Source organism: Nematostella vectensis, chromosome 2 (assembly GCF_932526225.1).
Source record: "Nematostella vectensis chromosome 2, jaNemVect1.1, whole genome shotgun sequence".
Lineage (NCBI taxonomy): Eukaryota > Metazoa > Cnidaria > Anthozoa > Actiniaria > Edwardsiidae > Nematostella > Nematostella vectensis.
In genome coordinates, this window is record NC_064035.1 from 1,927,801 (window position 1) to 1,943,517 (window position 15,717).

Consider the following 15,717-nt stretch of genomic DNA (forward strand, 5'->3'; position numbering starts at 1 on the left):
ATAGTTTACGGTGCCCCTTGTAAATCAAATGACAAAACCTGCAGGTGTTCCATAGCCGTAGCAGACCTCGAAATATTGGGGGGGGGGGGGGGCACGATACAGAAACATTAAGTAATAAATGGGTGTCACAGCCACGCGTGTTTTGTCAGTGTTCTACGTTCTAAAATACAGAATCATATTGTATATTCATATTCAAAATATAACAACCATAAATACCATCGTTATTGATCTTCGTATCATTTTTTCAAACACTGAAATTTTTAAATTCAAAAAGATCATTTTCTGCCTTAAAATGCTCGGTGAATAAGGACGGTCCAGTCTCAGCTGAAAATTAGAAGGTCCGCGAAATTTATCAGACATAACAGACAGACAGGAGGAGCCGAGGCTAGCTGTGTGTACCGTTTGCAGGGACTGGGTCTGCGCCGGTGAAGGACTGGGTCCAAGCTGGTGAAAGTCCTCCATCTTGGCAAAGAAACAAACGTGCGGTGACACACACGTCTAGTTTTTACCTAATTTAACTTCATTCTAGTTCTGCTGCACACCTGAAGTAAATCAAGATGTTTAACCAAGCATTGAACATTGCAAGGAGAGGTATTTTCAGACGGACTATGACGACAGGACGTATGCCAGAGCAGATCGGCGAAGGAGGCAAGGATATGGTGAGAACACAAACTGGCCATGAGTCAGCAGTCACTTTCCTCCTCACTCTCCTTGTGATTATATGGCCTACTTGTCAGAAATATTTTAACCTAAAACGACAATAACCTTGGAAATTGGTCTTTTTCACACACTTTTGTTATTTTGATTACATACTAGTGTACATAGTGAAAGTTACTCTTGGCTTTGCCAAGCCATCTTGTTTAGGTACGGTAATACGAGCAGCAAAATCACAACTTTTATGGCAGCATTGCTCCGAAAAAAGTTCGTAAGTGAAGTTTTTTTAATTTTTTTTTTTTTGCAAGTTAAAATAGTTTGCTACAGAAAGTAGAAGATGGTTCTACTTTTTGCAGCAAAACTCGGAGATGCTGCCCGTATTTCTACAACAACCAAACTTGTCTTGCAGCAAAGTGACGTTAGAAATACACAAGCAGTTGCATTAGCGTTTGTGATTGGCTGAACGAAAGTCACACTGAACGAAAGTCACACATCATTGTCACGCAGAAAGTAGATGGCGGACCATCAGCAGGAATCGGTCTATCCTTTGCTGTGACAAAAGTTGGTTTGCCAGTAGTATAACAAACAACATTGCTTTCAAACTTTGCTGCTCTTATTACTGTACCTTTAGACGCGAGTTTTAGAAATAGTTGTACAGTTAGTTAACGTACAGTAGTAAGGTATCCGCACCTCAATTTCTCTGTTCAAAACGGAATTGACTCTTAGGAAAATCACTAATTGCACAAATAAACACCTCCCTTGAATAATCTCCTTGCCTACAGTACTGTAAGGGGAAAAAATTGAATATTAGCCTCCCCTGAATAAGCACCACTCCGATGTTCGATTTTAGTTTCAAACTCATTCGTCTTGTGACAAGCAATTCAAAATTCATGTATCATGAAATTCTGATAAGACAAATTTACATTGAATTGTTTGATTGCCCAATAATACATGCTAATGGTATCTCAACTCAAGCTATCCCAAAGTATGTATAGAAATGAAGGGCATCCTCTATCTAATCACCTCAATTTTATGATGCAATTTCTTTTTTTCTCAATGCACCATAAAGCATATTGAAATCCAGATTCAGCTGTAGTGGTATTGTTTTTATGAATACATATGGTTGCTAGCATTGCTGCAGTGGTATTGTTTACATGAATGCATAGGGTTGCTAGCATTGCTGTAGTGGTATTGTTTTTATGAATACATATGGTTGCTAGCATTGCTGTAGTGGTATTGTTTACATGAATACATTGGGTTGCTAGCATTGCTGTAGTGGTAATGTTTACATGAATGCATAGGGTTGCTAGCATTGCTGTAGTGGTAATGTTTTCATGAACACATAGGGTTGCTAGCATTGCTGTAGTGGATATTGTTTAAAAAAAACATTGGGTTGCTAGCATTGCTGTAGTAGTAATGTTTTCATGAATACATATGATTGCTAGCATTGCTGTAGTGGATATTGTTTAAAAAAACACATTGGGATGCTAGCATTGATGTAGTGGTAATGTTTTCATGAATACATAGGGTTGCTAGCATTGCTGTAGTGGTAATGTTTTCATGACTACATAGCGTTGCTAGCATTGCTGTAGTGGATATTGTTTTTAAAAAAAAACATTGGGTTGCTAGCATTGCTGTAGTGGTAATGTTTACATAAATGCATAGGGTTGCTAGCATTGCTGTAGTGGTAATGTTTTCATGAATACATAGGGTTGCTAGCATTGCTGTAGTGGTAATGTTTTCATGAATACATAGGGTTGCTAGCATTGCTGTAGTGGTAATGTTTACATAAATGCATAGGGTTGCTAGCATTGCTGTAGTGGATATTGTTTAAAAAAAAAATTGGGTTGCTAGCATTGCTGTAGTAGTATTGCTTTCATGAATACATAGGGTTGCTAGCATTGCTGTAGTGGTATTGCTTTCATGATTACATAGCGTTGCTAGCAATTCTGTAGGTGTATTGTTTACATGAATACATAGGGTTGCTAGCATTGCTGTAGTGGTATTGTTTACATGAATACATAGGGTTGCTAGCATTGCTGTAGTGATATTGTTTACATGAATACATTGGGTTGCTAGCATTGCTGTAGTGGTATTGTTTACATGAATACATAGGGTTGCTAGCATTGCTGTAGTGGTATTGTTTACATGAATACATAGGGTTGCTAGCATTGCTGTAGTGATATTGTTTACATGAATACATTGGGTTGCTAGCATTGCTGTAGTGATATTGTTTTCATGAATACATAGGGTTGCTAGCATTGCTGTAGTGGTATTGTTTTCATGAAAGCATGGGTCGTTAGAGTCGCTCCAGCAAAAAAAAAGAGTTATAACAATGCTTATTTCAGTTCAAACACGGAAGAAAAGTCGATATTTAGAAAATATATATATGTATATATATCACAACAATTGTATTAGTAACCAGGCTTTATCACATTATTCAATTTTGCATGCGTAGATGATACTACTTTCGGTTTGCATTTCTTACTCTATAATCTTTGCAAAGAATGGATGCTCCATGATTTCTTTAGGCAGAGAATGTTTACCTAATTTCCCTCTGTAAAACTATGTATCAATTTCCGATATTTTGAGAATTTAAGAAATTAAAATAAAAAATAACATTGTGCGAAAATTTTATTATTTGGAAGAATAGAAAACGCATTACTTTGTAGGCACCCTATAATGTTATAAAGCTACATTTATCATCGCAGATACTTCGGCAGGTAAGATTATATAATTTCACCGCCTGATGATGTCATCAAAATTTAGGGATTCATAATCAATGATTCTATGCCTATATTCATTCCATTTAACAAATGTTTGGCGGTTTATAACGTCTTAAAGTTTCCTAGCAACAGCCCTCAGAGAAATGTCCTAACACCCTTGAGTAATTGAATTTTTTGTCTAATAGACTCCTGCACACCAGTTGGGGGCTTTTGTGTTTATAGCCATTGGCCTGCTTGGTCCTGGAATTTGGATGATGCTAACAAGACCAAAGCCTTCTCAAGAGCACTGAAGGATCCCCATCTCAAGCATAAGAACTCTTCTAATGTGCAGAAGGATAACTTGAATAACTAACTGAAGACTTGTGACTTGTATGCAACCATTTGCTTTGTAATAGCTTGTATAAATGTTCAATATAATACAAGTCTTTTTCTAATCTGTAATGTAAAGAGTGAATAAATATTGTTCATTTGGTGAAAACACTGCTGTTGGATTACTACAGGGCATTACCATGGGGATCCTGTGGTTTATGTTTACATGGCATTACCATGGGGGTCTTGTGGTGTATGTTTACATGGCATTACCATGGCAGGACCCCCATGGCTTTACCATGGGGGTCCTGTGGTCTGTTTACATGACATTACCATGGGGGTTCTGTGGTGTATGTTCACAGGGCATTGCCATGGGGGTCTGGTGTATGTTCACAGGGCATTACCATGGGGAACCTGTGGTGTATGTTTACATGGTGTTACCATGGGGGTCCTGTGGTGTATGTTTACATGGCATTACCATGGGGATCCTGTGGTGTATGTGACTGGTACTGGTAGGGAGGAGTGAGCCCAGGCAAACCCCAGGAACAGTAAATTAACTCACTAGTAAGCAGACGAGGTACTGGTAGGGAGAAGTGAGCGAGAGGTCATTGCTATTCAGAAGGGAAAGGGCATTTAGGCTCACAAATTTTATATTCTCCCTTTTTTAAGAAAATTGCAGATTTTTTTTCATTGGCATACCTCAGAGCTGCCTGTTTTATTTTTTTTAACAATTCTTTGGTGTTACCTTACAAAATAATGGTCATTGTCATGAGTAAGCTTGTTAAAGTAAACAGGGCTCTTTTTACATTAAAATATCCTCAGATCAATAGCAAGGAAGGTTTAGTACATTCTGAGATTGTTTTTTTGTTTTCCAGCGTCTTTCCTAATAAAATATTTATTTTCAGATTTTTAAATTGTCACAAACCTAGTACACACCAGAAGATTTATGAACACATATATTAAATAAGGGTTTTACTAGGCCCCAGTGGCAGGCAGAACTGCCAGTAGGCGTCGCTCGCTGCCTAAAACGCCTGCAAGGGAGGCTAAACTGCCAGCTATTTTTCACTGAGCAATAAAAAAAAAAGTTGATTTAAGTGTTATTTGAGCAAATAAATTCCACCCCCTACTTATCAAGCGCCACTGCCTACTCTGAAACATAATAAAACCCTGGTTTATCTTGTGATTTTCAAATACAAACTCTTCTTCAAGGGTAAAGACTAATATTATTCTCATTATACAATGATTATTACCCCTCAATTTTGGTTCTTCATCTCAAAGATTTCTTGTGTGTAGTGAGGAAAACAAAGATGTCTTTATTCCCTTTGAATGTTCAGGGTTTTGTGGTTTGTCACTATTCCCCATGGTAGACAATGTGATCCTTTTTTGGGAGTAGGACTATCTTTCTTTAGGTATTGGGGGAGGAGCCAACTGTAACTTGAAGTTCTCATCCTGGAAAATACTGCGAGAATATTGTGATCTTGATCCATAGTTCAAAGTTATGGCACCATCGTCTCTTGATCGAGAGAGCTCAGACAGAATTGCCAGCTGAAAAAAAATTCAAGTCTAGATCAAGGAGCACAAAAAAGGCAGCCAGCATCCAATAATTATATATGGAGGGCTTTTATTATCGTTCCTGGATTTTTTTGTGCAACATTTTTGGTGTAAACAAAAGTAATATAACTCTTGGTATACACAGTTATAGTTCCTCCTGGAAGTTGCTATTATTGAGTGCCTTGAGATATGATCTAATAGCCTTCAACGACTGTATGTTGGTTCCAACAATTATCACTTCCATTAGGCATGCTGTTTAAACAACAAAAGATTACACATTTTTTGTATTTGCACTTACCCGAGAAGGCGTTTTGTTGAGTCTCCTGAAGCGTGAGATGTTCTCGAACTGCTGACTTGAGAGACCTTGAGATTTGTCAGGCTAGAAGCAAAGTCAACAACCAAAAAATGGTGGTAAACAGCAGCAACATTGAGAGGTCAGGAATGTTAGCACAAGCGACATCCTCACCCTTGACACCATATAACCATTAGCGACATCCTTACCCTTGACCCCATATCACCACTAGCGACACCCTTACCCTTGACCCCCTATCACCACTAGTGATATCCTCACCCTTGACCCCATATAACCACTAGCGACATCCTCACCCTTGACCCCATATCTCCACTAGCGACATCCTTACCCTTGACCCCATATCACCACTAGCGACATCCTTACCCTTGACCCCATATAACCACTAGCAACATCCTCACCCTTGACCCCATATCACCACTAGCAACATCCTCAGCCTTGACCCCATATAACCACTAGCAACATCCTCACCCTTGACCCCATATAACCACTAGCGACATCCTTACCCCTGACCCCATATCACCACTAGCAACATCCTCACCCTTGACCCCATATAACCACTAGCAACATCCTCACCCTTGACCCCATATAACCACTAGCGACATCCTCACCCTTAACCCCATATAACCACTAGCAACATCCTCACCCTTGACCCCATATAACCACTAGCGACATCCTTACCCTTGATCCTATATCACCACTAGCGACATCCTTACCCTTGACCCCATATCACCACTAGCACCACCGTGTCTGTTAAATCTTGAAGGTGCACTCTTCCTACTAGACTGGTTGCTATGTTGACAAAATGGACAGATCACTGTCGTGGTGACATCACTTGTTCCGGTTAGACATTCAGTGTGGAACATATGGCCACACCTAGAACAAAGTGAATCAGGAAGACATGCATAAAACACAATATGAGCCACTGAGGGCAGGGTATATGTAACATATGACTACACCTAGGGCACATATGAGTCGTGTTAATTGCCCTGTTTGCACAAGATCAGTGCTTACCTTAGTATGGCTACTTTTTCTTAGTCATGTTTATTGCCCTGTTTACACGAGATCAGTGCTTACCTTAGTATGGCTACTTATCCTTAGTCATGTAAATTGCCCTGTTTGTGCGAGATCAGTGCTTACCTTAGTATGGCTACTGTTCCTTAGTCATGTTAAATGCTCTGTTTGCACGAGATCAGTGCTTACCTTAGTATGGCTACTTTTCCTGTCTTCCTGGCATCGCTGCTGGAGCTGTGGTGACACATGCCGCACACAGTGGAGACTGGGGCAAGGCCTCGGTTACGATTGGATCTAAGGGCGCTCATAGACGAGTGCAGATCCTTGGCTAGAAGTTGATTGGTGGTTTTCAACAATGTCTGGCCAATAAGTGAATACATCAAGTTACAGAAATGAAGACCGACATAAAATGGGGCAAATAATTTCATTCAAACAAATTTAGTTTTGCTAAAAGTAGCATAGAAGGGTTAGCCTATAAATGCAAAATAATATTTTACCAATGACTATATAAACACGTTTCAACTGCTACAGGATCTACAGAGGATTTTGTTATGAACTGTAAACACAAGGTTAGAACACCGCCCACTTGGTGAAAAAAAAACTACTCACCGACTCATAGTTGTAGGTATTTAACATCCCCAGAATGAGCTCCTTAATTTCACCAAACTTCCTTGTGCTATACGTAGGGTCCTACACAAGACACATTCTCTCAGTTACTTCTATAGAAGCTGTAGTCATAGCTAAAAACACGTGTCTGGGGATGGTCTCTCAGTTACTGTTCTTCTATAGAAGCGGTAGTCAGCTAAAAACATGTGTTTGGGGATGGTCTCTCAGTTACTGTTCTTCTATAGAAGCTGTAGTCATAGCTAAAAACATGTGTTTGGGGATGGTCTCTCAGTTACTTCTATAGAAGCTGTAGTCATAGCTAAAAACACTTGTCTGGGGATGGTCTCTCAGTTACTTCTATAGAAGCTGTAGTCATAGCTAAAAACACTTGTCTGGGGATGGTCTCTCAGTTACTTCTATAGAAGCTGTAGTCATAGCTAAAAACACTTGTCTGGGGATGGTCTCTCAGTTACTGTTCTTCTATAGAAGCTGTAGTCATAGCTAAAAACATGTGTCTGGGGATGGTCTCTCAGTTACTGTTCTTCTATAGAAGCTGTAGTCATAGCTAAAAACACTTGTCTGGGGATGGTCTCGCAGTTACTGTTCTTCTATAGAAGCTGTAGTCATAGCTAAAAACACTTGTCTGGGGATGGTCTCTTAGTTACTTTTATAGAAGATGTAGTCATAGCTAAAAACACTTGTCTGGGGATATTCTCTCAGTTACTGTTCTTCTATAGAAGCTGTAGTCAGCTAAAAACACGTGTCTGGGGATGGTCTCTCAGTTACTGTTCTTCTATAGAAGCTGTAGTCATAGCTAAAAACACTTGTCTGGGGATGGTCTCTCAGTTACTTTAATAGAAGATGTAGTCATAGCTAAAAACACGTGTCTGGGGATGGTCTCTCAGTTACTGTTCTTCTATAGAAGCTGTAGTCAGCTAAAAACACGTGTCTGGGGATGGTCTCTCAGTTACTGTTCTTCTATAGAAGATGTAGTCAGCTAAAAACACGTGTCTGGGGATGGTCTCTCAGTTACTTTAATAGAAGATGTAGTCAGCTAAAAACACGTGTCTGGGGATGGTCTCTCAGTTACTGTTCTTCTATAGAAGCTGTAGTCAGCTAAAAACACGTGTCTGGGGATGGTCTCTCAGTTACTGTTCTTCTATAGAAGCTGTAGTCATAGCTAAAAACACGTGTCTGGGGATGGTCTCTCAGTTACTGTTCTTCTATAGAAGATGTAGTCAGCTAAAAACACGTGTCTGGGGATGGTCTCTCAGTTACTGTTCTTCTATAGAAGCTGTAGTCATAGCTAAAAACACGTGTCTGGGGATGGTCTCTCAGTTACTGTTCTTCTATAGAAGCTGTAGTCATAGCTAAAAACACTTGTCTGGGGATGGTCTCTCAGTTACTGTTCTTCTATAGAAGCGGTAGTCATAGCTAAAAACATTTGCCTTGGGATGGTCTCTCAGTTACTGTTCTTCTATAGAAGCTGTAGTCATAGCTAAAAACACTTGTCTGGGGATGGTCTCTCAGTTACTGTTCTTCTATAGAAGCTGTAGTCATAGCTAAAAACACTTGTCTGGGGATGGTCTCTCAGTTACTGTTCTTCTATAGAAGCTGTAGTCATAGCTAAAAACACGTGTCTGGGGATGGTCTCTCAGTTACTGTTCTTCTATAGAAGCTGTAGTCAGCTAAAAACACGTGTCTGGGGATGGTCTCTCAGTTACTGTTCTTCTATAGAAACTGTAGTCAGCTAAAAACACGTGTCTGGGGATGGTCTCTCAGTTACTGTTCTTCTATAGAAGCTGTAGTCAGCTAAAAACACGTGTCTGGGGATGGTCTCTCAGTTACTGTTCTTCTATAGAAGCTGTAGTCATAGCTAAAAACACGTGTCTGGGGATGGTCTCTCAGTTACTGTTCTTCTATAGAAGATGTAGTCAGCTGAAAACACGTGTCTGGGGATGGTCTCTCAGTTACTGTTCTTCTATAGAAGCTGTAGTCATAGCTAAAAACATGTGTCTGGGGATGGTATCTCAGTTACTGTTCTTCTATAGAAGCTGTAGTCATAGCTAAAAACACTTGTCTGGGGATGGTCTCTCAGTTACTGTTCTTCTATAGAAGCTGTAGTCATAGCTAAAAACACGTGTCTGGGGATGGTCTCTTAGTTGCTGTTCTTCTATAGAAGCTGTAGTCATAGCTAAAAACACGTGTCTGGGGATGGTCTCTCAGTTACTGTTCTTCTATAGAAGCTGTAGTCAGCTAAAAACACGTGTCTGGGGATGGTCTCTCAGTTACTGTTCTTCTATAGAAGCTGTAGTCATAGCTAAAAACATGTGTTTGGGGATGGTCTCTCAGTTACTGTTCTTCTATAGAAGCTGTAGTCATAGCTAAAAACACTTGTCTGGGGATGGTCTCTCAGTTACTGTTCTTCTATAGAAGCTGTAGTCAGCTAAAAACACGTGTCTGGGGATGGTCTCTCAGTTACTGTTCTTCTATAGAAGCTGTAGTCAGCTAAAAACACGTGTCTGGGGATGGTCTCTTAGTTGCTGTTCTTCTATAGAAGCTGTAGTCATAGCTAAAAACACTTGTCTGGGGATGGTCTCTCAGTTACTGTTCTTCTATAGAAGCTGTAGTCAGCTAAAAACACGTGTCTGGGGATGGTCTCTCAGTTACTGTTCTTCTATAGAAGCTGTAGTCAGCTAAAAACACGTGTCTGGGGATGGTCTCTCAGTTACTGTTCTTCTATAGAAGCTGTAGTCATAGCTAAAAACATGTGTTTGGGGATGGTCTCTCAGTTACTGTTCTTCTATAGAAGCTGTAGTCAGCTAAAAACACGTGTCTGGGGATGGTCTCTCAGTTACTGTTCTTCTATAGAAGCTGTAGTCATAGCTAAAAACACTTGTCTGGGGATGGTCTCTCAGTTACTTTAATAGAAGATGTAGTCATAGCTAAAAACACGTGTCTGGGGATGGTCTCTCAGTTACTTTAATAGAAGATGTAGTCATAGCTAAAAACACGTGTCTGGGGATGGTCTCTCAGTTACTGTTCTTCTATAGAAGCTGTAGTCATAGCTAAAAACACTTGTCTGGGGATGGTCTCTCAGTTACTTTAATAGAAGATGTAGTCATAGCTAAAAACACGTGTCTGGGGATGGTCTCTCAGTTACTGTTCTTCTATAGAAGATGTAGTCATAGCTAAAAACACTTGTCTGGGGATGGTCTCTCAGTTACTGTTCTTCTATAGAAGATGTAGTCATAGCTAAAAACACGTGTCTGGGGATGGTCTCTCAGTTACTGTTCTTCTATAGAAGCTGTAGTCATAGCTAAAAACACCCTGTCTGGGGATGGTCTCTCAGTTACTTTAATAGAAGATGTAGTCATAGCTAAAAACACGTGTCTGGGGATGGTCTCTCAGTTACTTTAATAGAAGATGTAGTCATAGCTAAAAACACGTGTCTGGGGATGGTCTCTCAGTTACTGTTCTTCTATAGAAGCTGTAGTCAGCTAAAAACACGTGTCTGGGGATGGTCTCTCAGTTACTGTTCTTCTATAGAAGCTGTAGTCATAGCTAAAAACATGTGTTTGGGGATGGTCTCTCAGTTACTGTTCTTCTATAGAAGCTGTAGTCAGCTAAAAACACGTGTCTGGGGATGGTCTCTCAGTTACTGTTCTTCTATAGAAGCTGTAGTCATAGCTAAAAACACTTGTCTGGGGATGGTCTCTCAGTTACTTTAATAGAAGATGTAGTCATAGCTAAAAACACGTGTCTGGGGATGGTCTCTCAGTTACTGTTCTTCTATAGAAGATGTAGTCATAGCTAAAAACACTTGTCTGGGGATGGTCTCTCAGTTACTGTTCTTCTATAGAAGATGTAGTCATAGCTAAAAACACGTGTCTGGGGATGGTCTCTCAGTTACTGTTCTTCTATAGAAGCTGTAGTCATAGCTAAAAACACTTGTCTGGGGATGGTCTCTCAGTTACCTTAATAGAAGATGTAGTCATAGCTAAAAACACGTGTCTGGGGATGGTCTCTCAGTTACTTTAATAGAAGATGTAGTCATAGCTAAAAACACGTGTCTGGGGATGGTCTCTCAGTTACTGTTCTTCTATAGAAGCTGTAGTCATAGCTAAAAACACGTGTCTGGGGATGGTCTCTCAGTTACTGTTCTTCTATAGAAGATGTAGTCATAGCTAAAAACACGTGTCTGGGGATGGTCTCTCAGTTACTGTTCTTCTATAGAAGCTGTAGTCATAGCTAAAAACACCCTGTCTGGGGATGGTCTCTCAGTTACTTTAATAGAAGATGTAGTCATAGCTAAAAACACGTGTCTGGGGATGGTCTCTCAGTTACTTTAATAGAAGATGTAGTCATAGCTAAAAACACGTGTCTGGGGATGGTCTCTCAGTTACTGTTCTTCTATAGAAGCTGTAGTCAGCTAAAAACACGTGTCTGGGGATGGTCTCTCAGTTACTGTTCTTCTATAGAAGCTGTAGTCATAGCTAAAAACATGTGTTTGGGGATGGTCTCTCAGTTACTGTTCTTCTATAGAAGCTGTAGTCAGCTAAAAACACGTGTCTGGGGATGGTCTCTCAGTTACTGTTCTTCTATAGAAGCTGTAGTCATAGCTAAAAACACTTGTCTGGGGATGGTCTCTCAGTTACTTTAATAGAAGATGTAGTCATAGCTAAAAACACGTGTCTGGGGATGGTCTCTCAGTTACTGTTCTTCTATAGAAGATGTAGTCATAGCTAAAAACACTTGTCTGGGGATGGTCTCTCAGTTACTGTTCTTCTATAGAAGATGTAGTCATAGCTAAAAACACGTGTCTGGGGATGGTCTCTCAGTTACTGTTCTTCTATAGAAGCTGTAGTCATAGCTAAAAACACTTGTCTGGGGATGGTCTCTCAGTTACCTTAATAGAAGATGTAGTCATAGCTAAAAACACGTGTCTGGGGATGGTCTCTCAGTTACTTTAATAGAAGATGTAGTCATAGCTAAAAACACGTGTCTGGGGATGGTCTCTCAGTTACTGTTCTTCTATAGAAGCTGTAGTCATAGCTAAAAACACGTGTCTGGGGATGGTCTCTCAGTTACTGTTCTTTTATAGAAGCTGTAGTCATAGCTAAAAACACGTGTCTGGGGATGGTCTCTCAGTTACTGTTCTTCTATAGAAGATGTAGTCATAGCTAAAAACATTTGCCTGGGGATGGTCTCTCAGTTACTGTTCTTCTATAGAAGCTGTAGTCATAGCTAAAAACACGTGTCTGGGGATGGTCTCTCAGTTACTGTTCTTCTATAGAAGATGTAGTCATAGCTAAAAACATTTGCCTGGGGATGGTCTCTCAGTTACTTCTATGGAAGCTGTAGTCATAGCTAAAACACTTGTCTGGGGATGGGGAAAACTATTGTGCTATTCTGACTCTCCCTCGCTAGAAAGGGTCCTCAAGAAAAAAGTCAGGAGGAATGGGTGATAATGTATTATGCCTCCTCTCCAATGGATATGATCTTCTAGGGTGCGTCTCAAATACAAATATAGTCAAGCTTTATATACTTCAGAGATGAAAATCTATACCATCTGGGGAAATATTTAATTGAATACTCTTTGTCAATATGATATACATAGACATACCTGCATTATCTTCTGGAGGATTGCTGGGAGGGCTATGTATCCCATCATGCCATTCATGACATGCCGTGTAAGATCTTTGAATGCTGCAAGTAATGGCAAGATGACTCATTCATGTCTTCTTCAAAACAAGTAATCAACGCTTTGTGTCTGTAGGGTTTTACTTTCTAAGACAACTCATTCACGTTTTGTGTCTGAGGTGTCAGGTTTACCTTTGAACTCCTCGCTGGATGTGTCTTTCCACTTCCTCTGAGGGGCCATGACAGTCTCGAGCAGCGGAAACCACAGTGCCTGCGCAATGTCAACAAGTTGTGTGTTTTTATCAATCGAAGAAAAGAGAAAGAGAAATAAAAGTGTGTTTCTGCGTTCTAACCTTGTCTTTCTTGTTCCTTACTATCCATATATTGTATATGTAATATGTAAATTTGTTTGTGATAAAAGCACAATACCTCTCGATCCGACTCGTCCATTCGCGCTGAGTTCCTCTGACACAACTGAGTGATCACAACCATCACAGACCACAGTTCTGTGCTACATATGCGCACTTCTGTAATGACACAATACAACTTGTGATTAACACGTGATACCGATCACATACACTCTCACACAGATAATGATCACATACACTCTTATACATGTACACTGTGTTACAAACAACAGCTTGTGATGTTACACAATAATCACCAAAATAACAGGATTTACACAAGATAAAGATCACAAGCATTCTTATACATATGCACTTCTGTCACAGCACAGTACAACACGTGATAATTATGGGATTAACATGTAATAATGATCACCAGCTTTAAGTTAGTTCTAACCATTAAAACTTCGGCTTTTTTCGAAAGCTTCAACATTTTTCATCACCTTTTCCTTGAGTTTCTGAAAAAAACAAGATGATTTCTAAGTTGAAACACAGTATAACAGTATTTAGTATTCCTGTCACATGAAATACCTGCACCATTTAATAACACATTTCTTTGATTGCATACATACATGCACGGGGTACAGAATAAACATTGGCATATAGGGAAAGGGGGCTAGAGAGGGAATTTGATATGAGCATCTGCCATTAACATGAATCGGTAAAGGGGAGGGAGAGGGAGGGAGTATAGCACAGGTACTAGCATACCTCTAGCAGTAACTGGAAGGCCCCCTGCACGTCTCCCGCTTTCTCCAGCAGATAAGCAGTAGCATACGTCAGACCGCGCCCACGGACCATCTACAGCAAAAACAATATAGCTTCATCCAACAATTCCCTACCCTCTTTTTCAGCCATAGCTCTGTACATTCAGTTCATCACAAAACAATAAACATTTCCTTACTGGGATTCAAATTGTGTGAGCACTAATATATGCAACCGACAACAAACTTGTTGAACAGTTTAAAATCTCGTGTATCCCGTGCATTATCCCCAATGTTTATAAATAGCGCTTAAGAATTTGAAACCACCAACCACCCCTCCTCCCTGAATCCACCACCCACCCCTTCCCCTGAAACCACTACACACCCCTCCCCCCAGCTTTTGCCCCCTCCCCCCACTTATGGGACCACTCTGCCACCCCTGATCTTCAATCTCCATACAATAAACCAATCTTAATCCAATGAACCGATCAAGTGCCTGAATAAAAACTAACTTATCAAAGGAAAAATCAACACCAGCAGTGAAACCACAACAAATACCTTGTGTAGGGTGTTTTAAAAAAAAAATACCGTAAAGTTAGAAAACTCACCGACAATGTTTCTTCTATACGATAGTTGTCTGCCGTGCGCAAATAGTTGTATACTATCTCATCAGTCTCGTAGTTACACATCAGCTCAATGTACCGCTCATGGATGTTTGCATCTGGTGAAAACTCTGGCTTAGACATCAGGGTTCTAGGCCAAATAAGGCATAAAAAAGTAGAACATTAGACATAAAGTTTAGAGCAAGAACAAACAAAATCATGTATAGTGAATTGGATATAATGCTATGTAATATTATGTTTGAGATTTGCTTTTACACTTCAATGAAAAAAAGAGTTGCGCTGTATTTACCTGCCATCAAACACTCCCTTGAGAAATTCATATTGCACGGATGGATTGGTCTATGAGATATAAAAAGATGAGACTGATGGATTAGTCTATGAGATATAACAAGTCACGTGAGACTGATGGATTGGTCTATGAGATATAACATCTCACATAAGACTGATGGATTGGTCTATGAGATATAACATGTCACGTGAGACTGATGGATTGGTCTATGAGATATAACAAGTCACGTGAGACTGATGGGTTAGTCTACGAGATATAACATGTCACATGAGACTGATGGATTGGTCTATGAGATATAACATGTCACGTGAGACAGATGGATTGGTCTATATATCAAGTCACTTGAGACTGATGGATTGGTCTATGAGATATAACATGTCACGTGAGACTGATGGATTGGTGTATATGAGATATAACATGTCACGTGAGACTGATGGATTGGTGTATATGAGATATAACATGTCACGTGAGACTGTTGGATTGGTCTATGAGATATAACATGTCACGTGAGACTGATGAATTGGTCTATGAGATATAACATGTCACGTGAGACTGATGGATTGGTCTATGAGATATAACAAGTCACCTGAGACTGATGGATTAGTCTATGAGATATAACATGTCACGTTAGACTGATGGATTGGTCTATGAGATATAACATGTCACATGAGACTGATGGATTGGTCTATGAGATATAACATGTCAGGTGAGACTGATGGATTGGTCTATGAGATATTGTCACGTGAGACTGTTGGATTGGTCCATGAGATATAACATGTCACGTGAGACTGATGGATTGGTCTATGAGATATAACATGTCACGTGAGACTGATGGATTGGTCTATGAGATATAACAAGTCACTTGAGACTGATGGATTGGTCTACGA

At 39.9% G+C, this 15,717-nt stretch overlaps 1 protein-coding gene and 1 long non-coding RNA gene across 3 annotated transcripts in view; one reads left to right on the forward strand and one right to left on the reverse strand.

Moving 5' to 3' along the window:
* The first annotated feature begins 240 nt into the window (after positions 1–240).
* LOC116611524 lies at positions 241–3,858 on the forward strand. The gene is made up of 2 exons (XR_004293529.2): positions 241–659; positions 3,566–3,858. It is a non-coding gene; the product is annotated as an uncharacterized LOC116611524 (long non-coding RNA).
* Positions 3,859–4,378: 520 nt separating this feature from the next.
* Positions 4,379–15,717, reverse strand: part of LOC5501878 (vacuolar protein sorting-associated protein 8 homolog) — a 65,958-nt gene continuing 54,619 nt past the window's right edge. For both annotated transcript variants that reach the window (XM_048724379.1, XM_048724380.1), the window contains 12 exons: positions 14,831–14,880; positions 14,527–14,671; positions 13,926–14,015; positions 13,615–13,675; positions 13,243–13,340; positions 13,006–13,084; positions 12,797–12,879; positions 7,174–7,254; positions 6,754–6,923; positions 6,267–6,426; positions 5,539–5,619; positions 4,379–5,234 (listed from right to left, as the gene is read on the reverse strand). In XM_048724379.1, the coding sequence (XP_048580336.1) occupies positions 5,085–5,234; positions 5,539–5,619; positions 6,267–6,426; positions 6,754–6,923; positions 7,174–7,254; positions 12,797–12,879; positions 13,006–13,084; positions 13,243–13,340; positions 13,615–13,675; positions 13,926–14,015; positions 14,527–14,671; positions 14,831–14,880 (1,248 nt within the window). In that variant the 3' untranslated portion in view covers positions 4,379–5,084. The remainder of the gene's footprint in view (positions 5,235–5,538; positions 5,620–6,266; positions 6,427–6,753; positions 6,924–7,173; positions 7,255–12,796; positions 12,880–13,005; positions 13,085–13,242; positions 13,341–13,614; positions 13,676–13,925; positions 14,016–14,526; positions 14,672–14,830; positions 14,881–15,717) is intronic.